The 22,519-nt window shown below is 44.3% G+C and overlaps 1 protein-coding gene across 1 annotated transcript in view; it reads left to right on the forward strand.

The window, feature by feature from the left end:
• LOC121535804 (glucose-6-phosphate isomerase) overlaps positions 1–21,710 on the forward strand; it is a 31,596-nt gene extending 9,886 nt beyond the window's left edge. The window contains exons 2-18 of the mRNA XM_045218287.1: positions 879–969; positions 1,455–1,523; positions 1,722–1,841; positions 2,055–2,138; positions 2,252–2,398; positions 2,894–2,965; positions 3,071–3,115; positions 3,236–3,289; positions 9,582–9,642; positions 9,804–9,847; positions 9,944–10,096; positions 10,447–10,576; positions 18,180–18,256; positions 20,353–20,481; positions 20,773–20,848; positions 20,970–21,036; positions 21,257–21,710. Coding sequence (XP_045074222.1) covers positions 879–969; positions 1,455–1,523; positions 1,722–1,841; positions 2,055–2,138; positions 2,252–2,398; positions 2,894–2,965; positions 3,071–3,115; positions 3,236–3,289; positions 9,582–9,642; positions 9,804–9,847; positions 9,944–10,096; positions 10,447–10,576; positions 18,180–18,256; positions 20,353–20,481; positions 20,773–20,848; positions 20,970–21,036; positions 21,257–21,380 — 1,543 coding nt within the window. The 3' untranslated portion in view covers positions 21,381–21,710. The remainder of the gene's footprint in view (positions 1–878; positions 970–1,454; positions 1,524–1,721; positions 1,842–2,054; positions 2,139–2,251; positions 2,399–2,893; positions 2,966–3,070; positions 3,116–3,235; positions 3,290–9,581; positions 9,643–9,803; positions 9,848–9,943; positions 10,097–10,446; positions 10,577–18,179; positions 18,257–20,352; positions 20,482–20,772; positions 20,849–20,969; positions 21,037–21,256) is intronic.
• The last annotated feature ends 809 nt before the right edge of the window (positions 21,711–22,519 follow it).

Below are 22,519 nucleotides of genomic sequence, written 5' to 3' on the forward strand. Positions count from 1 at the left end.
GCAAAATCGGCAGTGTGTCAAATACTTGTTCTCCCCACTGTAGATACTTTTGTACCTGTTTCCTCCAGCATCTTCACAAGGTCCTTTGCTGTTGTTCTGGGATTGATTTGCACTTTTCGCACCAAAGTACGTTCATCTCTACGCGTCTCCATCCTGAGCGGTATGACGGCTGCGTGGTCCCATGGTGTTTATACTTGCGTACTATTGTTTGAATGTGGAACCTTCAGGCATTTGGAAATTGCTCCCAAGGATGAACCAGACTTGTGGAGGTCTACCATTTTTTTCTGAGGTCTTGGCTGATTTCTTTTGATTTTCCCATGATGTCAAGTAAAGAGGCACTGAGTTTAAAGGTAGGCCTTAAAATACATCCACAGGTACACCTCCAATTGACTCAAATGATGTCAATTAGCCTATTAGAAGCTTCTAAAGCCATGACATCATTTTCTGGAATTTTCCAAGCTGTTTAAAGGCACAGTCAACTTAGTGTATGTACACTTCTGACCCACTGGAATTGTGATAGAGTGAATTATAAGTGAAATAATCTGTCTGTAAACAATTGTTGGAAAAATTACTTGTGTCACGCACAAAGTAGATGTCATAACCGACTTGCCAAAACTATAGTTTGTTTCAAGACATTTGTGGAGTGGTTGAAAAACAAGATTTAATGACTCCAACCTAAGTGTATGTAAACTTCCGACTTCAACTGTAGATTTGTTTCATGGTAAAGGGCTGTTTGATTTTGTAACTTGTGGGCAAAAGGTTATTGAGTCCATTGCCTAAATCCAGAAACAGACAGAATTACATATAGAGTCCCTAATTTAATAGGATCTCTGTGGAAACAGATCTCTCACCCTGTCAAATGTTCTGTGTCTGTACAGCACAACACTGAAGACTGATCATGGAGACATTCTAATTGATTACTCTAAGAATCTCATCACTGAGGATGTCATGAAGATGTTGGTCGAACTGGTAAATGGCTGTTTATCATAATGATTCAAATGACACAACAATTACAAATAGCCATACTGTAGTTGGCATTTACCTATAGTCATTACACTGTTATGAAATTTAAAGAAACATTTAATAGAGCCAGACAAAGTTAGCCTGAGTGCCAGTCATTGTGCTGTCATACCAACTCATTGTCATGCCAAACATTGTCTTGACAATGAGCAATGGAGTAAGCAAGAGCACAAACAGATCTGGGACCAGGCTAAGACAGAGTTGTATTTACCATGCAACTAAGCACCAATGTCCTTAAGCCTAAGTGATACAGTGAGGTTCAAACATCAATAAGCCTGGTGCTAAAAATAAATGTCAAAGTTTTATCACACACATCACACTTATGCTTGGATTTAAAAAACGGTCTTCTTCTGCTGTGCGTCCAGTACCCTATCAACCTTTCTGACATGGAACGCCCATTTGCCCACCAATGGATGTATATATTTTTTCTCTAGGGCAAGTCGAGGGGGATTGAGGCCGCCAGGGACAAGATGTTCCATGGGGACAAGATCAACTTCACTGAGGTGCATATCTTAGCTTTAGCCAGAGCGTGTTTTATTGTCAATGTAATTATCATCGTGATAGTGAATGGCCAAATGTAACACACTTGACACCTTCTCAGAAATTGGTTTGAAACAAATCAATGGCACTACATACATTTGCTGTAATTCCCATATCAGTGTGTGTCCTTACTGTATCTTCTCCTCCTCCTGAGTGGTTAGGGCCGTGCCGTGCTCCACGTGGCTCTGAGGAACCGCTCCAACCATCCCATCATGGTTGACGGACATGATGTGATGCCTGAGGTCAACAAAGTCCTGGAGAAGATGAAGGGCTTCTGCCACGTGAGTGGGAGCTGACTCAAGGGTCTCAATTTCGTAGCAACCCCCCAAACCGCGTAGTGAGACCGTTTGTATTTCCAGTTTGAATAGTTACAGTACCGTTTATACATAGAATTGCTAGCTATCTCCCTGTGGTAGTCAAGGCATACCAAATTAAATTTGACTGAATTGTGTAGGCACTTTTTTCAATGGTCTACGCGTTTGTGTCTGGTGTAGAAAGTTCGCAGTGGCGAGTGGAAGGGCTGGACTGGAAAGTCCATCACAGACGTTGTCAATGTCGGCATTGGTGGATCTGACCTAGTAAGTACAGTTCTCAACCATATCATTTGTTAAAGTGTCAATATGATGTTTCACTATTAGGTGTAAAAGCTACCTCTGCCATCATTGTGTATTTGTTGTGTCTTCTTTGCCAGGGTCCTCTAATGGTGACTGAGGCTCTGAAGAACTACTCCAAGGGAGGTCCCCGTGTGCATTTTGTCTCCAACATTGACGGCACACACATCGCCAAAACCCTGGCTGAGCTCAATGCTGAAACCACCCTCTTCATCGTGGCCTCCAAGGTGCCTGCTTTTGGTTGTCTTTACCATACCAGTGCATTCACTGGTTTTATTGTTTTCTCTGAACACTTGAGAGAGAGATATCCGTCTGCAAAATTGGCATAGAAAATGTGCAAGAAAGACATACACATGAATAAAAACACATTGTCAAAGAGCAAAGAAACTGTGCAGCTGATAATATATGGAAAAATCATAAAGTTCCACTCGGCTTTAGCAGCAACAGTTGTTTGATATAATGGAAGTTTCCATTGAAACAAAGGGATCAGGTGGTGCTGCAGGGCTGCATGCCATGTCGTGCCTTCTCACCTACGCCTCTGTAGAGTTACAGCCAAAGTTATGTCTGAATGGCTCTCCTACTGTCACCCAGCCTTGAGACTGGGTGGAGAGAGAAGTATGAACTGCTAGGGATTTAGTACTGTACACAGTAGCCTAAACACACATTAGAAATGCAATGTCTTTTGTGTTACTGTAGTGATCTAATTGTCTGTCCCTTTTCAGACTTTCACCACCCAAGAGACCATCACCAACGCAGAGTCTGCCAAGGAATGGTTCATTGAGCACGCTAAAGATGTGGGTAGCCTTTTCACCTTTAGAAACATACAAGGAAAGGCGAATGAATTTTATTACTGAAGAGGAATGCAAAGTATATTAGATTAAACATTGTCTTCTTTACAGAAATCTGCTGTTGCCAAGCACTTCGTGGCGCTCTCCACTGCCGGCGTAAGTTCTTATCTTTGCAACACACCATCATAAATGCAGTGATATGCTCTGCATGTGTTGCTTTAAAATAAAATAAAATAACATTATAATTCTGTTCTTTCTATCTCCTCTCTTCTGCAGCCCTTAGTGAAGGACTTTGGCATTGATCCTGACAACATGTTTGGCTTCTGGGATGTGAGTGCATGTTATCTGATGATGCAGAATGTTGTGTGTGCAGTGCATTGGGGGCAGCACAGTGCTCTTCCTGCAGTCACAGGCTTTTGACGGGGGGGACTTAGGCAACAGCTATAAATAGCGTAGACTTCTGACCTGTGAAGTAGGTGCCTGGGCACACAGGCTGGCAGCTGTGGGGTAATCAGAAGCCGCCCTCTCCAGCTCTGCCCTCAAAGATTATTATATGATTGGTAGCGACCTTCTCCCTTGGAGAGGTTACTGTAAAGGCTGGGTCGCATGAAAGGTCAGAAAGCTACATTTAGTTACATTGTTGGTATTTAAAGGGTAAAGGCTCTAACAGGCCGTGCCCTTTCACGTCGGAGCAAAGATGGCTGCTTGCACTCAGAAGTAATATGTATAAAAGGTAGTGGTGTGTATTCATGCATGCCAAGGGAAGACAGGCTTCCCCAAAAACCTTACCAAGAAAAAATGGAAAAAAAATAATTTGCAAGAGGCTGAATGTATCTTACCGGAGAACGCATCCGAGCAAACAAAACAACGCCCCTCTGTCTCAGTATGTGTAGCGTATCTATCTGATGCTGTCTGGTCAGAAAGAGTATGACATTGTTGCCACCCGTAGCATTGAATGCAAGGGAAGCCTCCCTTGATAAAAATAATAATAATAGCCAATCAACGTTGAGCTAAACTGAGTGAGCTCAGCTGTGAATGCTCCTGGCGCACCAAATAAAGTGTCAAAGGAAGCCAGTTTGGATTTGGCTTCAGACCAATCACTTCATAAGCCAAACATCATTATTGACAGAAAGACATTTGAATTGTGGCATCTCGTTGTGATGTTGTCCTCTGGTGGCTAACTAGCTAGCTAAAATCCTCTCTTTCCTAAATTAGCCATCGATGGAGATAGGGATTTAGACTTGTGGTTTTACTTAATTCTCCGTACTGGCCAATTATTATAACGCCAATTCTGACCCGACCATAAATTCATACATTGTGCCCCTGGCCTGAGAGGATGAAAGATCAACATGTAGCTAGATGTAGTATGGTAATGTTAACTAGCTGGCCTGGCGTATCGTTGCCCATGAAAGGAAGTTAGGCTAGCGAGCAAGTATTTTAGCCAGGTAGCCTAGGACAACAAAAACTAAAAGCGTGTACTGTATGACAGAGTCATAGACCGTTTAGGCAACATGAAAGAGAGGAGGATGGCATTGGTGTTTCTCTACAAGTAGGGTGAGTCAATATGTTTTTTATACTTGCACGCACACACACACCACACACACACCTACACACAGAAATCAGTACCATAGACAGCCACATCATATTTAGGTTACGTTGATTGGACTAAATCGTTTTTGGTATCTTTTAGTTGTCACCGTATTAGACGAAGCATAGGTGATTAGATGATGTTGAAATGGTGCTGGAATAGTGGAGGCAGCTCCTGTTATCTTTGCAACTTGTGGTAACTCTTTTTTCTAATCAATATTGTTTAGTAGTCCGAAAATCTCAGAAACATTACCTTGCTTGACCATGCTGTAGGTCATGTAACTGTTTGTTACATGCAATATGTTTTGTGGACTTCACCGGACAGATGTTGCTCTCTGGTTTTGTAATGAAACAAATGTGTGGTTGAATCTATTCTGCCACTGTGTCTTCTCATTGTCTCGGCCTTAGGCCTATATACTGTATCACGGTGTCCAGGCATATGAATCAAATCAAATTTTATTGGTCACATACACATATTTACAGTGGCTTGCGAAAGTATTTACCCCCCTTGGCATTTTTCCTATTTTGTTGCCTTACAACCTGGAATTAAAATTGATTTTTTGGGGGGTTTGTATCATTTCATTTACACAACATGCCTACCACTTTGAAGATGCAAAATATTTTTTCTTGTGAAACAAACAAGAAATAAGACAAAAAAACGGAAAACTTGAGCGTGCATAACTATTAGCCTCCCCCCCCCCCCAAAGTCAATACTTTGTAGAGCCACCTTTTGCAGCAATTACAGCTGCATGTCTCTTGGGGTATGTCTCTATAAGCTTGGCACATCTAACCACTGGGATTTTTGCCCATTCTTCAAGGCAAAACTGCTCCAGCTCCTTCAAGTTGGATGGGTTCCGCTGGTGTACAGTAATCTTTAAGTCATACCACAGATTATCAATTGGATTGAGGTCTGGGCTTTGACAAGGCCATTCCAAGACCTTTAAATGTTTCCCCTTAAACCACTCGAGTGTTGCTTTAGCTGTATCCTTAGGGTCATAGTCCTGCTGGAAGGTGAACCTCCGTCCCAGTCTAAAATCTCTGGAAGACTGAAACAGGTTTCCCTCAAGAATTTCCATGTATTTAGCGCCATCCATCATTCCTTCAATTCTGACCAGTTTCCCAGTTCCTGCCGATGAAAAACATCCCCACAGCATGATGCTGCCACCACCATGCTTCACTGTGGGGATGGTGTTCTCGGGGTGATGAGAGGTGTTTGGTTTGCGCCAGACATAGCGTTTTCCTTGATGGCCAAAAAGCTCAATTTTTGTCTCATCTGACCAGAGTACCTTCTTCCATATGTTTGGGGAGTCTTCCACATGCTTTTTGGCGAACACCAAACGTGTTTGCTTAATTCTTTTTCAAGCAATGTTTTTTTTCTGGCCACTCTTCCGTAAAACCCAGCTCTGTGGAGTGTATGGCTTAAAGTGGTCCTATGGACAGACACTCCAATCTCCGCTGTGGAGCTCTGCAGCTCCTTCAGGGTTATCTTTGGTCTCTTTGTTGCCTCTCTGATTAATGCCCTCCTTGCCTGGGCCGTGAGTTTTGGTGGGCGGCCCTGTTGGCAGGTTTGTTGTGGTGCCATATTCATTCCATTTTTTAAATTCATTCCATTCCATATTTTTTTAGAACCCAACCTTGATCTGTACTTCTCCACAAGTTTGTCCCTGACCTGTTTGGAGAGCTCCTTGGTCTTCATGGTGCCGCTTGCTTGGTGGTGTCCCTTGCTTAGTGGTGTTGCAGACTCTGGGGCCTTTCAGAACAGGTGTATATATACTGAGATCATGTGACAGATCATGTGACACTTAGATTGCACAAAGGTGGACTTTATTTAACTAATTATATGACTTCTGAAGGTAATTGGTTGCACCATATCTTATTTAGGGGCTTCATAGCAAAGGGGGTGAATACATATGCACGCACCACTTTTCTGTTATTTATTTTGTTGAATTTTTTGAAACAAGTAATTTTTTCATTTCACTTCACCAATTTGGACTATTTTGTGTATGTCCATCACATGAAATCCAAATAAAAATCCATTTAAATTAAAGGTTGTAATGCAACAAAATAGGAAAAACGCCAAGGGGGATGAATATTTTTGCAAGGCACTGTAGCAGATGTTATTGCGGGTGTAGCGAAATGCTGCGCCAACAGTGCAGTAGTATCTAACAATTCACAACAATACACACAAATCTAAAAGTAAAAGAATGGAATTAAGAAATATGTAAATATTAGGACGAGCAATGTCGGAGTGGCATTGACTAAAATACAGTAGAATAGAATACAGTATATACATATGAGATGAGTAAAGCAGTATGTAAACATTATTAAAGTGACTAGTGTTCCATTATTCAAGTGGCCAGTGATTCCATGTCTATAGGGCAGCAGCCTCTAAGGTGCAGGGTTGAGTAACCGGGTGATAGCCGGCTAGGGATGGCTATTTAACAGTGGCTATTTTTACCTTCTCCACTGCGGTCCCGTCGATGTGGATAGGGGCGTGCTCCTTCTGCTGTTTCCTAAAGTCCACGATCAGCTCCTTCATTTGTTGACATTGATGGAGAGGTTATTTACCTGGCACCACTCCGCCAGGGCCCTCACCTCCTCCCTGTAGGCTGTCTTATCATTGTTGGTAATCAGGCCTACTACTGTTGTGTCGTCTGCAAACTTGATGATTTGAGTTGGAGGCGTGCATGGCCACGCAGTCATGGGTGAACAGGGAGTACAGGAGGGGACTGAGCACGCACCCCTGAGGGGCCCCCGTGTTGAGGATCAGTGTGGCAGATGTGTTGTTACCTACCCTTACCACCTGGGGGCTGCCCGTCAGGAAGTCCAGGATCCAGTTGCACAGGGCGGAGTTCAGACCCAGGGCCCCAAGCTTAATGATGAGCTTGGAGGGTACTATGGTGTAGAAGGCTGAGCTATAGTCAATGAACAGCATTCTTACAAAGGTATTCCTCTTGTCCAGATGGGATAGGGTAGTGTGCAGTGCGATGGCGATTGCATCGTCTGTGGATCTATTGGGGCGGTGCGCAAATTGAAGTGGGTCTAGGGTGTCAGGTAAGGTAGAGGTGATATGATCCATAACTAGCCTCTCAAAGCACTTCATGATGACAGAAGTGAGTGCTACGGGGCGATAGTCATTTAGTTCAGTTACCTTTGCTTTCTTGGGTACAGGAACAATGGTGGACATCTTGAAGCAAGTGGGGACAGCAGACTGGGATAGTGAGAGATTGAATATGTCCGTAAACACTCCTGCCAGCTGGTCTGCACATGCTCTAAGGACGCGGCTTGGGATGCCGTCTGGGCTGAGGGTTAACACGCTTAAATGTCTTACTCACGTCGGCCACGGAGAAGGAGAGCCCACAGTCCACAGGAGTGGGCCGCGTCGGTAGCACTGTGTTATCCTCAAAGCGGGCGAAGAAGGCGTCGGTGTCCACGACGTGGTTGGCTTTCCCTTTGTAATCTGTAGACCCTGTCACATATGTCGCGTGTCTGAGCCATTGAATTGCGACTCCACTTTGTCTCTGTACTGACGTTTTGCCTGTTTGATTGCCTTACGGAGGGAATAACTACACTGTTTGTATTCAACCATATTCCCAGTCACCTTGCCATGGTTAAATGCGGTGGTTCACGCTTTAAGGTTCACGTGAAAACTGCCATCTATCCACAGTTTCTGATTTGGGTAGGTTTTAATAGTCACAGTGGGAAAACAACATCCCCTATACACTTCCTGATGAACTCAGTCCGAGTGTAACCGGTGTGAAATGGCTAGCTAGTTAGCGGTGCGCACTAATAGCGTTTCAATCGGTGACGTCACTCGCTCTGAGACCTTGAAGTAGTTGTTTCCCTTGCTCTGCAAGGGCCGCGGCTTTTGTGGAGCGACGGGTAACGGTGCTTCGAGGGTGACTGTTGTCGATGTGTGCAGAGGGTCCCTGGTTCAAGCCCAGGTAGGGGCGAGGAGAGGGACGGAAGCAACACTGTTACATGTGTATACGTCAATGTTATTCTCAGAGGCTACCCGGAACATATCCCAGTCCGCGTGATCAAAACAATCTTGAAGCATGGATTCCGATTGGTCAGACCAGCGTTGAAATACCTTAGAATGGGTACTTCCTGTTTGAGTTTCTTCCTATAGGAAGGGAGGAGCAAAATGGAGTCATGATCTGATTTGCCGAAGGGAGGGCGGGGGAGGGCCTTGTAGGCATCCCGGAAGGAGGAGTAGCAGCGTTCGAGTGTTTTACCAGAGCGAGTAATGTGTTGATAGAACTTCGGTAGCGTTAACAGATTATAGAGCAAACAACGCAATTATCACAACACATAGGTTGTAATATGGCTTTTTTTCTGGGTTGGCTTCCCCAGTGATTTTACCCAAGCACCACTGCTGATAAAAGGTGGCATTCACATTGAAAATAATTATGAGAAGTGAGAATATTTAGAAGTTGGACTGCCTTTTCATATATAGGCCTACCTGGCTATTTATGACTTATTACACACTGTGTTTATTATATTATTACCCAAATGAGGTGCTGTGTAATATGGGGGATTCCATCTCTGCAGTGGGCTGAAATGTGTCACCACAGATAGATAAGGGTTAATGGTAAGGACATTGAAGACAATGGTATAGAGACAAAGTTTTTAGAGGCAGGGGGCCTCTTTCTGGGGCAAGCTGTAGGACCGTGAGTTTGGGCACAGTTCCCTGTCTCTGTGTCACATTCAATTACGTAAGCTTCAGAGTGCTCTGAGGTTTCTGAATCTTCTCAGGACATCCCCAGACACCAATTATTATAAAATACATAGGCGCTTGTAACGCCAGGGTAGTGGGTTCGATCCCCGGGACTACCCATATGTAAAAATGTATGCACACATGACTGTAAGTCGCTTTGGATAAAAGCGTCTGCTAAATGGCATATTATTATTATTATTATTATTAGAATGCACAGCACTGAAATAGTAAAGTGATTTGAGTAATTATGATTAAGCTCATGAAATGTTTGTTGATATCGCGCAAGTTTCTAACCAGATTGTTGTTGTTTTTTAGTGGGTTGGTGGACGTTATTCCTTGTGGTCTTGCATTGGATTGTCCATTGCTCTGCACATCGGTATGTACATTATGTTATAGGTTTATTCTCCCAGTTTAGATATTCTAATGCTTTGATCAGCTGCCTGTACTCCAGCTGAGTAGAATAACCTTTGTAATCAGTTGTTAAAAGGAGATATTTGAAGTATAACTTAAAGCCTCTGGTCTTTTCTTTCTCCCCAGGCTATGACAACTTTGAGAAGCTTCTTGAAGGGGCTCACTGGATGGTAAGTACAGCCACTTCTTCTCACTGTCCAAAGACTTGGAAACGTTTCTATTGGTCAGATGAATACGTGTGAGTTGACCCCCTCTTGTTCCTGTAGGACAACCATTTCAAAACAGCCCCTGTGGAGAAGAACGCTCCCATGCTCCTGGCTATGCTGGGTGTCTGGTACATCAACTTCTTCCAGGCCGAGACCCACGCCATGCTGCCTTATGACCAGTACATGCACCGCTTCGCTGCCTACTTCCAGCAGGTCTGTCAGTGACTACCCGGGTTAAGAGCCTTTACCAGGGTTAAGAGTCACTACCACGGTTAAGACATAACTGAGTGTAACATAAGTAAACAGCCAAAGCAAAACACACTGAGGAATGTGTTCAATCTACTTTGGCAAATTACTATAAATACTATAAAAACCTATACACCCACTCCTTGCCCTGAAGGTAGGCTGTGGTCGTATATTGTCAGGCTTGTATTGATCAAATGGAAATGTGTTTTACTGTGCATACTAAGTCAAGGTTAGAAAGCCTGATGATAATGTTGTTTTAGTATGAGTTTAAATTGAACTGAAACCGAACACTGAAGATGTTAAATTAATGTCTGTAGGGTGACATGGAGTCCAATGGAAAGTACATCACTATCCATGGCAAACGTGTCAACTACCATACCGGCCCCATTGTATGGGGAGAGCCTGGCACCAACGGACAGCACGCCTTCTACCAGCTCATTCACCAAGGTACTGCCTCCTTAAAGTAACTGTCCAGTTAAAATCTGACATTTGAAAGTTAATATTCTCTTAACTCATACCCAGATAATTTTGTTGACTGGTCCTATACTTGTATTTGTGGCCAAAACATACATTTTAGAAGAAAAACACCCCCACCTCAAACAGCCCGTTTAAAAAATGCTTGCTATTTCCTAGTAGAGCATGATGTCATGTTGGCTCATTGGCTGAGCTGGCCAATCAGCGGTCTACTCGCATTCATATTTTTGACCGGTATTCGCCCACACCATTCTGTTGTTGGGGTACGCCCACACCATTGCGACACAGAAAAGCTTTTTAACATACGCAATTACCATTTTTTTAAGGAAAACTATTGAACTCATATTGTCACTAATTATAGGTCATATTTCATAGAGTTCTGGAAACAATGGACATTACGTCTAAGGAAAAACATTAACCCCTTTCTTGTCTTGGACTAACTAAGTTTGGAGTAATGAGTTTATAGGGCCATAAGCTCTTCAACATATTGATTAATGTTCAGCTGAAATGGATGAGTATGTACAGTTGAAGTCGGAAGTTTACATACACTTAGGTTGGAGTCATTAAAACTTGTTTTTCAACCACTCCACAAATTTCTTGTTAACAAACTATAGTTTTGGCAAGTCGGTTAGGACATCTACTTTGTGTATGACACAAGTCATTTTTCCAACAATTGTTTACAGATAGATTATTTCACTTATAATTCACTGTATCACAATTCCAGTGGGTCAGAAGTTTACATACACTAAGTTGACTGTGCCTTTAAACAGCTTGGAAAATTCCAGAAAATGATGTCATGGCTTTAGAAGCTTCTGATAGGCTAATTGACATCATTTGAGTCAATTGGAGGTGTACCTGTGGATGTATTTCAAGGCCTACCTTCAAACTCAGTGCCTCTTTGCTTGACATCATGGGAAAATCAAAAGAAATCAGCCAAGAAAAAATTGTAGACCTCCACAAGTCTGGTTCATCCTTGGGAGCAATTTCCAAATGCCTGAAGGTAACACGTTCAAACAATAATACGCAAGTATAAACACCATGGGACCACGCAGCCGTCATACCGCTCAGGAAGGAGACGTGTTCTGTCTCCTAGAGATGAACGTACTTTGGTGCGAAAAGTGCAAATCAATCCCAGAACAACAGCAAAGGACCTTGTGAAGATGCTGGAGGAAACGGGTACAAAAGTATCTATATCCACAGTAAAACGAGTCCTATATTTGACATTTAAGTCATTTAGCAGACGCTCTTATCCAGAGCGACTTACAAATTGGTGCATTCAACTTAGGATAGCCAGTGGGACAACCATATCTTGATCACAGTAAGTACACTTCTTCAAACAAGCAGCTGTGAGCAAAGTCAGTGCAATCAGGGACAACTACATCTCGATCACTATATCGACATAAATTGAAAGGCCGCTCAGCAAGGAAGAAGCCACTGCTCTAAAACCGCCATAAAAAAGCCAGACTACGGTTTGCAACTGCACATGGGGACAAAGATCATACTTTTTGGAGAAATGTCCTCTGGTCTGATGAAACAAAAATAGAACTGTTTGGCCATAATGACCATTGTTATGTTTGGAGGAAAAAGGGGGTAGCTTGCAAGCCGAAGAACACCATCCCAACCGTGAAGGACGGGGGTGGCAGCATCATGCTGTGGGGGTGCTTTGCTGCAGGAGGGACTGGTGCACTTCACAAAATAGATGGCATCATGAGGAAGGAAAATTATGTGGATATATTGAAGCAACATCTCAAGACATCAGTCAGGAAGTTAAAGCTTGGTCGCAAATGGGTCTTCCAAATGGACAATGACCCCAAGCATACTTCCAAAGTTGTGGCAAAATGGCTTAAGGACAACAAAGTCAAGGTATTGGAGTGGCCATCACAAAGCCCTGACCTCAATCCTATAGAAAATTTGTGGGCAGAACTGAAAAAGCGTGTGCGAGCAAGGAGGCCTTCAAACCTGACTCAGTTACACCAGCTTTGTCAGGAGGAATGGGCCAAAATTCACCCAACTTATTGTGGGAAGCTTGTGGAAGGCTACCCGAAACGTTTGACCCAAGTTAAACAATTTAAAGGCAATGCTACCAAATACTAATTGAGTGTATGTAAACTTCTAACCCACTGGGTGTTATGTGGGCAGCTTGTCTCTCCCTTTTCTGTTTCCCTTCCTCCTTGTTTTGTCCCCTCTGTGTCTGTTGTATCTGTATGTGTGGTTGTCCCCTTTATGTGGGTGTGTCTGGAGTGGATCAGGGGGCGTGCTCAGGATCTGCCTCTCCTGTGCAGCTGCGGGTTGTTTCCAGTGATTCCTGCCTACGCAGCTGCATCCTATTCTCTAATCAACCTGCACTACTTATTCCGGGGCATGGCTCTCCACCGGCGCCAGATCGTTGTTCTTACCAGAGCGGTAACTTGGCTCACCAGTAAAGTTATTTTGTCTTTGTCTTCAGCCTGGCTCTCCACTCTCCTTAACCTGTCGTTTGTTTTGTCTTTAGTTTCGGACATACCTCCCAACCTGCCTGCCTTCCTGCCTGTCGGTCTGCCTGCCTGCCTGCCTGCCTGCCTGCCTCAGCCTCTCCTTCCTCCGGAGCCGACTAGCCCACTCTGTTCCTTTACTTCAGTTGTTTTTTGGACTAAGACAATTTTAACTTTTATTAAATATTTTTGTTTCTTCCACTCCCTTTGTCGTGTTTGTTTCTCTGAGTGCTGGGTTGAACCATAGCCTAACAGAACGATCTGGCCATGGACCCAACAGAGAAACAGCACGGGCAAACGAAGACAGCTTCCAACAAGCTATCCAGGCTCAAGGAACGTTGCTAGGACAGCATGACCAATTGATTCGGACTCTTGTGGAAGATAATCATCAATTGCTGAACCAGGTGACTCAGTTAACTACACAAGTCTCTAAATTGTCTGTTATCAGTTCTCCATCTCTCTCTGACCCCCAGTTTGATGCACCCCAAGTTGTTTCCTCTGACATTATGCAGGCGTCGTTCCGTCGGGAACCCCCTGTCACGTCGCCTGAACCGTTCAATGGAGAATTGGAAAAGTGCCGGGGATTTTTGCTTCAGTGTGACTTGATTTTTTCGGCAGAGACCACTGTCGTTTTCTACTGATTCCTCTAAGGTACATTATGTTCTGGGGCTGTTAAGAGGGAGAGCTCTGGTTTGGGCTGAGGCTGTGTGCTCAGATCAAACTTTGACTGGATTGACTTTTGCTGATTTTTCTGCTAAATTGAAGACTGTTTTTGACCATCCTGACCATGTGGGTAATTCCTCCAAGATACTTTTTAATTTGAGGCAGGGTTCTAACAGTGTGGCTGAGTACTCTATTGAGTTCTGGACTTTGGCAGCGGACTCCAAGTGGAACAATGTGGCACTTCAAGGAGCATTTCTAAACGGTTTGAATGAAGCCATTAAGGATGAACTGGCTGCTCATGACGAGCCACATGATTTACATTCTCTCGTTTCCCTGTCCATTAAGCTAGACAACCGGTTGCGGGAGAGGCATCGGGAGAGAGGCGGTCGGCCGCATCTAGGAGGACGAGTTCCCCAGCCGTCAACCACTCGAGTCTCGCCTCCCCGGAGCCGGCAGCTTCTTGTTCCTGATTCCATCCCGAGCACAGAGGAGGAACCTATGCAAGTGGGTCGAGCTCGACTACCTCCAGCAGAGCGGCAATGGCGCCTCCAGGCGGGTGAGTGCCTGTACTGTGGAGACGCCACACACATTCTGGCTACATGCCCTAAGCGGCCAAAAGACAAGGCTCGCTCGTAACGGTGGGTCTACTTGCGAGCCCAGAGTTAGATCCTGAACCCATCATTCCCCGATTACAAATACCTGTAACCTTACGTTTCCAGAGTCATTCCCTGCCACTCTCAGCTCTCATAGACTCAGGTGCAGAAGATAACTTTATTAGCCACCAGTTCGTTACACAAGCTCGTATCCCCATGGAGCCACTACCTACCCCCATTCGGGTCACAGCCCTTGATGGGCGCTTCCTCGCGGAGATAACTCATCAAACCACCCCCGTTTCCCTAGTGATTTCTGGCAATCATTGTGAAAGCATTCAGCTAAGAGTTATGTCTGGCTCAGCTACCTCACTAATCCTTGGCTTCCCCTGGTTGGCTCTTCACAACCCACAAATTGATTGGACACGTCACACCATTCTCAGTTGGAGCACTAACTGCCATTCAGAGTGCCTTAGGTCAGCGGTACCCCCCACTAAGTGTAACCCAACTCATCCCTCAGCTCCTCTTGATCTGTCATCTGTCCCCAAAGAATACCATGACTTAGCGGAGGTTTTCAGTAAGGACAAGGCTCTGTCTCTACCACCACATAGGCCTTATGATTGCCCTATTGAACTGCTTCCTGGTGCTCCCTTGCCCTCTAGTCGCTTATACAATCTGTCCCGACCGGAAAGAGAGGCAATGGAGCAGTACATTGGTGATTCTCTGGTCTCGGGCATAATCCGTCCCTCGTCGTCTCCTTTGGGTGCAGGTTTCTTTTTCGTGGAAAAGAAGGACAAGTCGTTACGCCCCTGTATCGATTTCAGGGGTTTAAACAACATAACTGTTAAAAACAAGTATCCCCTTCCACTCATCAACTCTGCTTTTGAACCTCTGCATGGCGCCACGGTTTTCTCCAAGCTCGACCTCAGGAACGCTTATCACCTTGTCCGGATCCGTAAGGGAGATGAGTGGAAAACCGCTTTCAACACTCCACTGGGACATTTTGAGTATTTGGTCATGCCCTTTGGGCTCTCAAACGCCCCTGCTGTTTTCCAAGCCATGGTGAACGATGTTCTTAGGGATTTTTTGAACCGTTTTGTCTTTGTATACCTGGATGATATTCTTGTTTTTTCCAAGTCACCCGAGGAGCATGAGTCACACGTCCGTCAAGTCCTTCAACGGCTCTTGGAAAACAAGCTGTACGTCAAAGCAGAGAAGTGTGAGTTCCACAAACAGTCTACATCGTTCCTGGGGTTCATCATTGAGAGCGGGCAGGTGAAGGCGGACCCCGAGAAGATCCGGGCAGTGACGGAGTGGCCCATACCCACCACCCGTAAGCAACTTCAACGATTTTTGGGCTTTGCTAACTTCTACCGTAGGTTCATTAAGGGTTTTAGTAAAGTGGTGGCACCCCTTACTAGACTCACATCCCCAAAGGTCCCTTTTCTGTGGTCCCCTGAGGCGGAGCAGGCGGTAGGGGTTTTGAAGGAACTGTTTTCCACCTCCCCTGTGTTGATACACCCCAATACCTCTCTGCAGTTTGTTGTGGAGGTGGACGCGTCGGACTCAGGTGTGGGAGCCGTCCTCTCCCAGCGCTCCCCACTGACCAAAAGCTTCACCCCTGTGCTTTTTTCTCCAAAAAATTGTCACCCACAGAACGGAATTACGACGTTGGAAACCGAGAGCTGCTGGCGGTCAAGCTAGCACTGGAAGAATGGCGGCACTGGCTGGATGGAGCTGAACTGCCGTTTGTGGTCTGGACTGACCACAAGAACTTGGCTTACATCCAAGCCACTAAGAGACTCAACTCACGCCAAGCCAGATGGGCCCTGTTTTTTAGTAGGTTTAACTTTATTCTTACATACAGACCGGGGTCAAGAAATGTTAAACCAGATGCTTTGTCCCGCCAGTTTGCTGACCCTTCGGAGACCAGCGAGCCTGAGGCAGTCCTGCCTTCCTCATGCGTCGTGGCGGCTGTTCAGTGGGAGATCGAGTCTCTTGTGAAGACTGCACTTGCCACGGACCCGGGACCGGGTGATGGACCTCCCAACCTACTCTTTGTTCCCGAGACGGTCCGGTCTCAGGTGTTGCAGTGGATTCACACCTCCCGTTTTGCTGGTCACCCTGGGATGAGACGCACGTTGACGCTGCTTAGGAGACATTTTTGGTGGCCTTCAATGGAAACTGACGTTCGGGCTTTTGTGGCAGCCTGTTCAACCTGTGCTCGGGGCAAAGCCTCCCATCAGTACCCTTCGTTGTGTGGCTGCTCAACATCCATCATCCTGGGCCAAACATCTGCCTTGGATAGAGTACGCCCACAACTCCCTCACCACCTCTGCCACTGGTCTTTCACCCTTCGAGGTTACCATGGGTTATCAACCCCCTCTGTTTCCTGCTCAGGAGAAGGAATTGGCTGTTCCTTCGGTTCAGGAGAACCTCCGCCGCTGCCAGAGAGTGTGGCGCGACGCTCGGGAAGCGTTGCTTCGGACCACTGACAGGAACAAGATGACAGCGGATAGGAGCAGGACTCCCGCACCTGTGTTTCATCCTGGTCAAGAGGTTTGGCTGTCGTCTAAGAACGTACCTCTTCGTACCAAATCACGCAAGCTGTCTCCTCGGTACCTGGGTCCGTTTGTGGTGGAGTCCATCATTAACCCCCGCTGCGGTTCGTTTGAAGTTGCCTTCAGCCATGAAGATACACCCTACTTTCCACGTCTCCCAACTGAAACCTGTGTCCTCCAGCCTTTTGTGTCCGCCGGCTGTTCCACCTCCACCTGTTCGTCTCATTGACGACCATCCGGCCTACACCGTCAGTAGGCTACTGGACTCTCGGAGGCGGGGTAGGGGTCTCCAATACCTAGTCGATTGGGAAGGTTATGGACCAGAGGGAGAGGTCTTGGGTCCCGACGCGTTTTGTGTTGGATCCTCAGTTGATCACGGACTTCCATCACGACAACCCTGACAGGCCTGGTGGGTCGCCAGGTGGCGACCATTGAGGGGGGTACTGTTATGTGGGCAGCTTGTCTCTCCCTTTTCTGTTTCCCTTCCTCCTTGTTTTGTCCCCTCTGTGTCTGTTGTATCTGTATGTGTGGTTGTCCCCTTTATGTGGGTGTGTCTGGAGTGGATCAGGGGCGTGCTCAGGATCTGCCTCTCCTGTGCAGCTGCGGGTTGTTTCCAGTGATTCCTGCCTACGCAGCTGCATCCTATTCTCTAATCAACCTGCACTACTTATTCCGGGGCATGGCTCTCCACCGGCGCCAGATCGTTGTTCTTACCAGAGCGGTAACTTGGCTCACCAGTAAAGTTATTTTGTCTTTGTCTTCAGCCTGGCTCTCCACTCTCCTTAACCTGTCGTTTGTTTTGTCTTTAGTTTCGGACATACCTCCCAACCTGCCTGCCTTCCTGCCTGTCGGTCTGCCTGCCTGCCTGCCTGCCTGCCTCAGCCTCTCCTTCCTCCGGAGCCGACTAGCCCACTCTGTTCCTTTACTTCAGTTGTTTTTTGGACTAAGACAATTTTAACTTTTATTAAATATTTTTGTTTCTTCCACTCCCTTTGTCGTGTTTGTTTCTCTGAGTGCTGGGTTGAACCATAGCCTAACACTGGGACTGTGATGAAAGAAATAAAAGCTGAAATAAATCATTCTCGCTACTATTATTCTGACATTTCACATCCTTAAAATAAAGTGGTGATCCTAACTGACCTAAAACAGGGAATTTTTACTAGGATTAAATGTCAGGAATTGTGAAAAACTGAGTTTAAATGTATTTGGCTAAGGTGTATGTAAACTTCCGACTTCAACTGTATGTAATGGAAGAGTAATATGTGATATGTGACTGCTCTGTCCTCCACAGGAACTCGCATGGTCCCCGCTGACTTCCTCATCCCTGCCCAGACACAACACCCCATCAGGGAAAGTAAGCACCATAAGGTAAACTACCCCTACAGGACACATATTCCAGCACTACCAACCCCCTGGGCACAAACTGGTTGAATCAACATTGTTTCAATGTAATTTGTCAACGTATTGTGACGTGTAATCTACATGTAAAGTACATTGGATTTGGAAAAAAGTCATCAACTATTGTTTTGAGAGTGAAATTTCAAACACAGGATTATGTCATCATGGTAACCAAATTTCAACATAGACAAACTTTGTCTAAAATATGTTGAACCTTTAAAACAACGTCAGATCTTCAACGTTATATCCACTATCAGAAGAAAAAAACTATAGGCTGGGCAGCACCTCCTACTGGAGAATGTATCTATCTACAGCTACCCTTTGGTCTCCCATCCAGGGTTTTAACTAAGCCCAGCACTGCTTAGCTATTACATTTGTTACTGACGATTACCAATGTGATATTGTGAGAATGATTGTTGAGAGCTCTCCACTTAAAAACTAATTAGATTCACTCTTGCAATCGAAGTCATTCCAAAGGGTAGGTTTAACAGAGCAAATTAAATGTGACCGTACTTTATCACTCATATATCATCAATGATGCTATTTAGGCCTATATAGCATTTGCAAAGTCATCGACAGCTGTTGTTTCAATTCAACCCAGAATTCAACTAACAATAGACAATACAATAGACATTGGGTTTCAAGCTCTGGTTGATTTAAAATGTAATGATGATTAGTGATATTGAATTGTCTTTGGTTGTCAACGCTTCCAACATTTGAAGGAGATGTATCTTCTGCTTGGATAGTTCCATCTGTGCAATTGACTTAGTCTGGCTTGTATACAAATGAATAATTGATATGTTGGATTCACGTCTCCATCTCAACCAAAAATCTAAGTTAAAGAATAGGACTAAATCAAATCAAACTTTATTTAAAGTGCATTTAAAGTTTGAATTTATTTTATTTAGTTCTATTAATTAATTTAGATTTTTGGTTGAGATGGAGATGTAATCCAGCATATCAATTATTAATTTGTAGATAAACTAGAATTAAAGCCAGACTAAGTCAGTGGCACAGATGGAACTATCCAAGCTGAAGATAAATCTCCTTGACAACCAAACACAATTCTATATCACTTTTGACATACAATAAATACAGTAGCCTATTATTAACTTTTCAACAAGTTAACAAATTATATGTTGGATTCCCATCTCCAGCTCAGCCAAAAGTTAAAGAATGGGATTAAGCCAATGGCTCAGATGGAACTATCCAAGCAGTAGATACATCTCCTTTAAATATTGATATTTGGTTGCATTGTCAACCAAGCACAATTCAATATTACTTTTGTATTATAGTAAATAACCTAAAGTTAAGGCTTTCTTACAAACTAATGTAACATTCAACCTTAAAATGAGTAACACATCTATGGCCACATTATGAGGTTACTGTAACTATACATTTCTTCTTACTGTACAGTATGTAATCATATAAAGCATGCATGTTGCTGTAATAATCTGTATATAGAATCTCAAACGGCATTGATCACTTGCACCATGTACTTTTAATATAGTCTCAACTTCAATCCAGGCCATTTGGTTCTGCTATTAATGAAACACAGTGCTAACACATTAATCTGTTGTATAAATAAACAATATATCTGTCATTGTATTCCCATTTGAACTTTGCTCTGCTTTTAAATGGTTCAAGCAGTGATAGACATTTGGGTGACAACGAAACCAAAAATCAGACATTGTTTTTCCTTTGGAATTTGGTTGTGCTTTTATATAGATGGTTGAAAGCATAGTGATAACACTTTGGAAATTCAACAAACTTCTGGCTGTTTTTTTTAGTGGGTGAATATAGGTTATAATCTAATTGATCAACATGTCAACCAAATATTACCCAATTATCCACACTGAAATGACGTGGTGTATGTGGGAATGATCTGGGAGTAAATAACTTCACATTCAGTGACAGAGCTAATCATTCAGTTATTCAAGTGATGCCTACTTTTACTGTCTATCTGACAAAAGAGCCTATGCATTGTTTCATGCTGTGTGATACCAGGGATAATGCACAGGGGTAATGGGGTAATGCCTTACCTGTTGTATCCTCTGTGTCTGTAGATCCTGATGGCCAACTTCCTGGCCCAGACTGAGGCTCTGATGAAAGGAAAGACCACAGAGGAGGCTAGGAAGGAACTGGAGGCCGGCGGCCTGACAGGAGAGGCCCTGGAAACCATTCTGCCACACAAAGTGAGTGGGAGCAGATCACTCATGGCGCAAGTCCACTGCAGCCCCGGTCCGGCCTAAGACTTTCTATGGGCTTAAACTCTGGTGTTATACGAGGGAGATTGTGTGTCCATTGCTAGGGCAGACACTGTCACTCCTATAGGGACGTGCGTCCTCCTAGTGGACAAAATAAGTTTTGCATCAGGATGGAAGAAACTTCAAATGGGGTGCAACACTGTATAATTACTAGTATGTAATAACTGTCTTACAACAGGTTGTGTGATTATAAAATGTTTCCTCTTGTTCTGATGTCAGGTATTCCAAGGAAACAAGCCAACTAACTCTATTGTCTTCAAGAAGCTGAACCCATTCACACTGGGAGCACTTATTGGTAAGAGCTGAATATGGGCCTGTGAACCAACAACCAATGATATCTGAAATATTTATCATAATAATGTATTTACTTGTTATGCTCCCAGTAACAATGTCTGGTGTTGTTGTTTGTTTTACAGCCATGTATGAACACAAGATCTTTGTCCAGGGTGTTATGTGGGAGATCAACAGTTTTGACCAGTGGGGGTAAGTGTGACTATTTGAAACCAAGCTCCTCGATAATGTGTAATCTAAGACAGATTACAGACAGAGCCTATGTCCTATGAAATTGTACCAAACAATGTTTAATTGACATTCTATTCTGTCCACTCTGGTGAGTTTTCTGGTGACATTCTATTCTATTCTGTCCACTATTCTCCCTCCCTCCCTCCCTCCCTCCCTCCCTCCCTCCCTCCCTCCATAACAGAGTTGAGCTGGGTAAGGCTCTGTGTAAGAAGATCGAGCCTGAGCTGCATGGCTCCAACGAGGTTCACTCTCACGACTCCTCCACCAATGGGCTCATTAACTTTATCAAGAAGAACCACGCCTAACCTGCCCACCACCATCATCCATCCTCCCTGTCCTGTCCCCCTGCTGATGGGGGTGTCTGGGCTGTAGTGAAGATAGACTCGCTGAAGCATCTGTCACCTCCACACAGAGGAGCAGAAGCACTTTCTATGTCTGTAATCATCTGTCTGTGTCCTGTATGTTTGTTGTGCCATCGGACTGTATTTTACGTACCGTTGTATGTTGATGAGTTTACCACTGTAAAGGGGAACGCTACTGTAGAGTAAGCCTGTGGAAGGGTGTGTAAACTATATCCCAGACTATCCCACTCCATTGATGGGGAGTGTGGCTGTTAATAAACATCTTTACACCAAGCTATTGTCTGTGTCGTTAGTTGATTCTAGCCTGCATTCTGTTCAGAAGTTTGCAGTTGCAGACAACCCTAGAGGATAATGATGCAATCATGTATGAATAATTGAAACAACTTTCAAAATTATAGAATGTGTCATTCACACTCTCAATCAATCCAATGAGTTTTACTTATGGGGGAATGTAAGTGTTCCTTTATGTCCAAACCATCACTAGATGGCATTAGAGGACCCCAGATTTGGTCCAGCGTAAACCAAAACAGCCTCAGAGCAAATCACTGTTGTGTTTATTCTCTGGAACACAGGGGCAGAGGTCAGCCTATCTCCTCTATTTTCCATCCCCAGACATCACAGACTGTTAAGTAGCATACATACACAGAGAAAAACAAACAGCAGGCAGAAATATATCTGGAAAACATCATGTGATGTGCAGGCCCTCAATGTGAGACAGTTTAATCATCATTAAGCTCTATGATGTGCAGCTAAAACTCCATTAAACAAAATACTCTGTGAATTTCAAACAAACAATGTCTCATACTTTCTGCTTGTATATTACATATTACTTTGCTGTGCAATGCTTTTCCATGATACTGTATGCACGAATATGTCTCCTCATAAGACCAGCAAGTACATTACCATGATGTTGTACGTAAGAATATACTGAGTGTACAAAACATTAAGAACACCTTCCTAATATTGAGTTGCACCCCCTTTTGCCCTTAGAACAACCTCAATTCGTCGGGCATGGACTCTACAATGTGTCGAAAGCGTTCCACAGGGATGCTGGACCATGTTGACTCCAATGCTTCCCACAG

Source organism: Coregonus clupeaformis, unplaced genomic scaffold (assembly GCF_020615455.1).
Source record: "Coregonus clupeaformis isolate EN_2021a unplaced genomic scaffold, ASM2061545v1 scaf1481, whole genome shotgun sequence".
Taxonomy (NCBI): domain Eukaryota; kingdom Metazoa; phylum Chordata; class Actinopteri; order Salmoniformes; family Salmonidae; genus Coregonus; species Coregonus clupeaformis.